Genomic DNA, 7222 nt, shown 5'->3' on the forward strand with positions numbered 1-7222 from the left:
TTTTCATACATTCAGTTTTATTTGTACATGTACATCTTATAGAGTATTAAACAATCAATCAATGCCAGTACTAGTACTAGTAGTATTTGAATTTCTTGTTAATATAGTAATAGTTCTTGATCATTTTTCAAATGCCCTCATCACTCATCAGCCAATTGACAAGGTAGAATCACTGCTGGAGATCTAAGTTGTGTTTCATCTTTTTTATGCACTCTAGCTAAGATCAATTCTAATGTGGGAGTATCTTAATTCGTTAGCAAATAAGTCAACGGCCTCATCTATAAATTTAATCCATGATAGCAACAATTTTTATTTGATTATTCCGCAAAATTCACGATGACCTTATGCAAGATCTAAGGAATTATGCTCGTGAGCCTGTGTGTTTTTCTTCCGGTGATAATGTAAAATATAAATTACAGTGTTTAGATAAAATAAAATATGTTCTAACAATAATTTGTCAGATCGGGACTCTAATATATCACAAAAAAGGTGTTTTTTATAACTTAACAAAAAGTGTTTTAATATTATAGTTTTTGAGAAGATATATGTAAATTTTTAGCAACAAAAAATAATTGTATTCATGCATTCTTCTATACGAATGTCTCGTTAAAACACCAGTCTCCATGGATGCACATATCTAACAAATTAAAGGAATTTGTTTTAGCTGGTAAGCTCAAATAAATCTGATCGATAAAAATGACATTAAACGAGAAGTATATATGTTCATTACACACTGAAAGAACAAGAACAAAGAAAGACCAGCTCGATAGTTTTCCAGAAGTTTAGCTAAATTGTTCATCTCTATATAGTATCCAACCGAACACCTATTTATACTTAAATTAAAACACGCACAGAATAAAAACTGAATAGATTAATTATAAGCTTGCACAAGCATGCTACAACTGATCTTTGATGCAATCAATACGTGGTCACATCCTTTTAATTACCCTGAAAACATAGTCCAGCGCTATGTACTAGTTCAAATTCCTCTTGCGTAAAGCTACCACAACATAGAACAAGGTACAACAGACAGATTATATTCAAACTAATTATAATGATAATCAGTGACTAATTATTATCTCCCTTACTCAGCTTCAATCCATAATTTTCCCACAAATTATCTGTCTGATCACCCATGAAGAACCTAAATGAGCTACCTTGCATTGTACTGGTGGCTACATTAGAATCCGAAGGCGGCCTTGAAGCATTATCATGGTGCTGGCCACTTTGTATTAGTAGAGATGTCGTCAATTCAAGACCTCCAAGTCCTCCTCCGCCTCCTAAATCATTCGTTTCACGATACTCTCCTCCTCCGCCTCCTTGATTATTGCAAATAGATTCATTGTTCTGAAAGTAAAAACAACTACTGCTTACTGTCGGAGTAGTGTTATTATTCTCTTTGCGTTTCTTGCTAGACTGGTCCTTAGCTTTGGTTAGATAATTATTGATGCTTTCCCACTTGCCTTTGCACATTGCGGCATTCCTGTTATCGTATCCCAAACAAGCCATGTTAGATGCAATCTCCTCCCACAAAACTTCCTCTTCTGAAGTCCTGCCTTGCTGGACAAACATCGGCTCCATGCTAGTCCTCAATTGTATTAGTCTCGTGATCTCACATTCAGGCCAGCTCTCGCTACTGTTTGCCATCATCGTTTCACTCCCATTATCATTTTGGTTTTGAAGCTGATGAGTAGCCCTCATTGACAGAAGCTCCCCGTGATCAGGAGATGAAGACCTAATCGGAGCCCTCAATTCTTTTGTCCCGGTTAACTTGTGCAAGGCTTCCATTAAGCCAGCATCACGTGCTTCGATCCATGCTCTTTCTTTTTCCCAAAACTTGTGCTCTCTTTCGGTTCTAGCTGCCTCCTGTTTCCTCCATTCTTCCTCGCGCATCATCCTCTCTTGCTCCTTATGCTCGATACTCTTCATCATTTTCTCCAGCCACACTTCTTGCTTATCCATAAGTTTCCTCATCTGGCCATCAATGAAATCTTTAATTTTCGCCTTCCAACTCCTCTTACCTCTTCTCTTTAATGCCATGGCAGCATTAAGATCACTGCAATACTCATCTGACGAAGAAGTTACAAAAGCCGAGGAGTTAGAAGGAGTAAAGCTATCATCAATAATCTGCCTAGGAGTTTGATGGAACACTTCCTGATTCGGGACTTCAGGAGTGTATGGAAATGCAGTAACTCCAACTCCAGCTAAATGTGCATTGTTAGGGACAGATGTCGTAGTAGGATTGGTGCTCGAGGATTCACCGTAAAGAGCTTCAAGCTGTCGAAAGAATCTATAATGCTTACCATCTTGCCTCCCGGCTTTCCCTTCTTTAGTCTTCTTGTAATACTTGTACAAATTCTCAAATTTCTCTCTGCATTTCTTGCCACTTCTTTGATACCCATGGTCAACACTCATTATTCTACATAAAGTAAAATTATTTATAAAAAATGAATTAGAATATACGGAAAGTGATTGGATGAAAGAAGGATAATGATTACATACATATGGGAAGAGGAAGAATCTTAATGATAAAAAATTGTATGTAGTCCCCTAATAGAGCGAGAATAAATCAAATTGGTAATAAAGTGTAAAATTAGGTTGGGTCATGATGATCTTTGCTAATGATGGAGGAATTTTTATGTCATTTTTAATAAAGTTTTCTAGAGTAAAGGGAGAAGACATCGGGATAGCTGCGCCTTCTACATACACATTGTCGTTTCTTGATCAAATTATTTCCAACTAGCCTTCAAATATTAGATTATTCAGACTTACACACACAATCAATCATTAAACATTTGATTAACCATATACCATATCTATACATGCCATTACCAAGAGGATTACCTGACTTCATTAGCAGTTCTAAAGTTTTGGAACATTTTATATATATGGATATTGTTTCGAAAATTATAAAGAAAACTACAAGAGATCCGGTAAACATGTGTACACAAAAGGTATCTAGTGCAATGCACGAACAGTTCCATATTCGATTCGAAACGAGGAAGAGAAACAAAGACTTGGTATTGATTTGATTTGGTAAGTAGAGGATGAAAGAATAATGAATACTGAATTATGTAAAAGGTAGCAAAGAAGATTAGGGATGAACAGTTGATACTCTAGTCAATAATGGATTGTATAACGAAGAATTAAAAAATCAAGTGGCAGATAAGACGGACAAAAGAGAATAAGAGATTTCTGTATTCATTTATTCTCGTCGTCTCTCTCCCCCTCTCTCTGCACACACGCATGTGTGTGTATCATGTGAGTGTGCGTTGATTATTATCAGATTGATACCTAATTACATAGACAGGGTTGAAGTCTCAGAATGAGAAACAAGGAAATGGAAAGAAGATAAAGGGGAGAGAGAGAGAGAGAGAGAGAGAGATCTAGCGAGATCATGGGAGAAAGATGTAATAATTATAAGCTAGGGTATACGATGAATATTATATTATGACTAGGTTTAAGAAAACATACCTAGAGACTTCATCCCAAAGAGGGCCTTTTTGATTAGCTTCTTTGAACTTAGGATCAAGCCTTGATCTGATCTCGAGAAGAGTTAGGGTCTCTTGTCGAGGCCACCTTCCGGTACCCCCGTCTCCATTTCCACCTCCACCGCTCATCTGGAGGTCCATATCCAGAGTTGCTGTTGAAGTACCGGCAGTTGAATCAGAGCGAAACAACTGATGATGATGATGATGTTGTTGCTGTTGCTGCTGATGATGATGAAGGAAAGGCGAAGAGCGAGGAGTAGGCATTGGTGTAATTTGGTCAGAAGAAGAGTTGAGTTGGTTACGAGAAGAGATAAGCATCTCCAAGTGTTGTTGTGCTGCTAACTGATCGTTGCTGTGATGAAGCTGATGATGATGATGATGAATGGTGTTGTTGTTGATAAGCTCAGCTGTGGGTTGAGTAAACAAATTGGAGCCAACGGAGGTTGAGGTGGTGGGACGGGGGTTCATGAAGTGCCTTAGATCCGAAATTCCATATTGATGATGCTGATGGTCTTCCATTTCCATCAACTAAAAGGGCATCAGATAAGATGCAAGTCTATATAACTATAAAAGAGTTAAATCTTCTTGGGGAGTGATAGAAAAAGAAAGAGAGGAAACAGTAGAGAGATGGATAGGATGTGGGAGAGAGAGAGAGAGATAGAGAGAGAGGAGGGGAGAGAGGGGGGGTTGTGGTAGGAGGTAATGGTGAAAGGGAGGGGAGCGGCAGACCCGGATCCTGTCGTCCAAGAGAATACTTACTGGTAGAGAATAGAGAGAGATCAAGCCTCCTTTGAATTTAGGTAGACGACAACGGGCCCATTCTCTCTTTCTCTACTTTCTACTAGTCACATATGCATGTTCCCCCAGCCTATATCTAACTACTGAATACTGATAATAAGTAATAAGTCCTCAGGTTAAGAATTTTAAGCAAAGGACAGGGGGCAAGGCATAGGCTGCTAATAAAAATGAAACAACTAATAAGTCTATGTGAGAGCAATCTCAACGGCTCCTTTGAACATTCTCTAAGGGCTCATTTGTTAAATCTGAACAGTATTATTTAAATGATTAAAATTCTGAACCAATGACTAATCTGATGTTAGACGACTAACAGGTGTTTGTTAGAGTAATTTTCAAATTCCTGAATGATAGAGTTTGCACATTTTTTGTTATTTAATTATATTGTACTATAACTTAACATATATTTATTTGTTTAATATATAATTTCTATTAAACTTAACAGTTAATTTTATGCGATCATATAACTTAAAAATTTCAAAGGTCAATTTTAATGAAAGAGTACGTGTATTTTTGAGTAAAAAAATGTGATATGTAATAAAATAATTTTTAGCTACTAATTTAATACTATAATAAAAATAATTAAATAATAATTACTTATACTATATTATAATAGACGAAATATAAAAATGATAAAATAAAAAATATATAAAACAACCGTGTATGGAACTGGTTTTAAACTAGTAATTATAACATATAATAATATGATAATGTAGCAAGGCAGAGCAACATCATTTATATGGATGGTTCAGTTAGATTTTTTTTGCCGACTCGTCCATAGGAAATATGGATTCATCCAGGAAAATATATTATATACAAACAGCATGAATGATATAATAACGACTCATTCAGTTCAATTCCTTTATTAACAAATGAGGCCTAAGTTCAAATATAAGAAATATGACATAAAATTGCATTTTAACAAGGTTTTAGTGATTCTTTATATTACTAAAACACTCATTTCATACATTATCTTTAACTAACCACAAGTTATCCATTATTTTATTTTTATTAATAAAAAATTAATTACTCTCTCTTCCTTTTAGTTATTTTCTCTATGTTCCTTTCATATTTTATTTAAATTTTTTATTATTATAATAATAAGGAATGGAAATAAGAATTATTGTTGAAATTCAAATTCAAAATCATGTTTTTAATGACTTAAAGTTAATATTTTATAATATTTATAAAAAACTTATGATTAAAACACTGTTGAAATTACTCTTGTGCATCTACTCTAATTTTATCACAAAGCCCTCATTGGGTTCTTATTTAACCGGAACCGTGACAATCAGTATTTTATACTTTCTCTTACATCTGCCTTATATTAATTTTGAAAAACACAAAACTCAAATTTTATTAGGATTTTCCATAAACCGTCGATGTCACCTGTAGTTAGACTTAGAAGTGTCATTCCTCCATTTTTCGCTTAATCATGCTTTTGTGTGATTTTTAAGGCGAATTTATAGCTAAAAACGACTCTGAAAACATCCTAAATGCTGTCGGAATACAATTTCGTGCATTACGTCTTATGTTCATTAGTCACGCCTACATGTGTATCAAATGTTGAACCGAAAATGTATGACGTAGTATTACTCCAAAAATACACCATATGTAAGCCTATAAACTTACTTTTTAAAGTTTAAAAGCCAGTAGAGATCATTTATTATCCCATTGCAGCCTCTTCGGACAAAAGTTATTGGCAACACAGCTGCTGGATGAGTTTCTAAAAGCACAAAAGTAAAATAAGAGGAATATAATTATGCTTTCAAATTAAACACAGTGATGATACAATACAACCAAATTCTTACATCCCAAAAGCTCCCCAAGTCAAAGATTATGAACCAACATACCTAGATACAAATAATGGATATTCAACCATCAACACGGCTTTACTTTTAACAACTGATCCTTAATGACACTATTGGACATAGACTTTACATTTTTATAAATATATTCACACAAAGGTACCCGGCTTACTTATATATATTTCGAAACCAAATGCTATCAATCAAAATTTTAACGTCGTGAATACTGTACACTGTTTGTGTATAGATTTGTGTGTTACTGTGACCACTGCTGTATTGCACGCATCTAAAATACCAAAACTTCAACAAGTATATTACATTAGTACTCTTCTCACACTTATTAACAATTGTTGTCTATTTTTCAAAATGGAAAGAGCTAGGTTGACCTAATCAAATGTTTCCTTCTTAAGCTAGAAATTTCCACGATTAACTCATCAAGGGGTATTTTTGCGTTCATCAAGTATATAAACCCACACAATATGCAGCCTATATGACTCTATATTGGGTTTCTATATAAAATATATATATATATATAATGCCAAGCTTCGTCGTTCAAACTAGTCGAAGTAGAGCTTATGCTAAGGATGACTTTCCCAACACTAGAAGTCCTACTCATGCTTGAAAGGGATATCGCTAAAAGTGGGTCAACTAGCGCTCTTACTTGAGGAGACTGACTTCACTAGATGTCTGAACACTCATTACTGACGGAATACGCCTAAGACGAAGAAGTCAACTACGACATGGATGACATGAACTCTTCTTTTTCTATACAATAATATCGATATTTTTGTCTCGACAGCGTCGTGTAGAATTGATACGGGAAAAATACTTTCATTTCCAGTATCCTTCTTTTTTTCTTTAAATTTAATACAATATGAAAAAAAAAGAATGATACTGTAGTAGTTTAGTCTACATAGAAATTATAAGAATTTATAAAGATATTTTTTAGCAATCTGAGGAACAGGATCTAAGAATAAATTTAGTTGATGGAATAAGAAAGGGGGAGGTCTGAGGATCAACCGGTAGCAAGAGAGATGATTACTTTTTCCTTGAACAGTTCTTTCCAAAAATGATTCGGAATTGTCTTTCATTCCAAGGCCTAACTTGTATCCATGCGCTTCATATTCA

General features: G+C 34.8%; 1 protein-coding gene across 1 annotated transcript; it reads right to left on the reverse strand.

The window, feature by feature from the left end:
* Nucleotides 1-853: 853 nt before the first annotated feature.
* Nucleotides 854-4381, reverse strand: LOC141711832 (trihelix transcription factor PTL). Its single transcript, XM_074514520.1, has 2 exons — nucleotides 3475-4381; nucleotides 854-2419 (listed from the first exon to the last, which is right to left on the reverse strand). The coding sequence occupies exons 1-2, from the start codon at nucleotides 4014-4016 to the stop codon at nucleotides 1069-1071; spliced, it is 1893 nt and encodes a 630-aa protein (XP_074370621.1). The 5' UTR covers nucleotides 4017-4381; the 3' UTR covers nucleotides 854-1068.
* Nucleotides 4382-7222: the final 2841 nt, after the last annotated feature.

Source organism: Apium graveolens, chromosome 3 (assembly GCF_009905375.1).
Source record: "Apium graveolens cultivar Ventura chromosome 3, ASM990537v1, whole genome shotgun sequence".
NCBI classification, from domain to species: Eukaryota; Viridiplantae; Streptophyta; class Magnoliopsida; order Apiales; family Apiaceae; genus Apium; species Apium graveolens.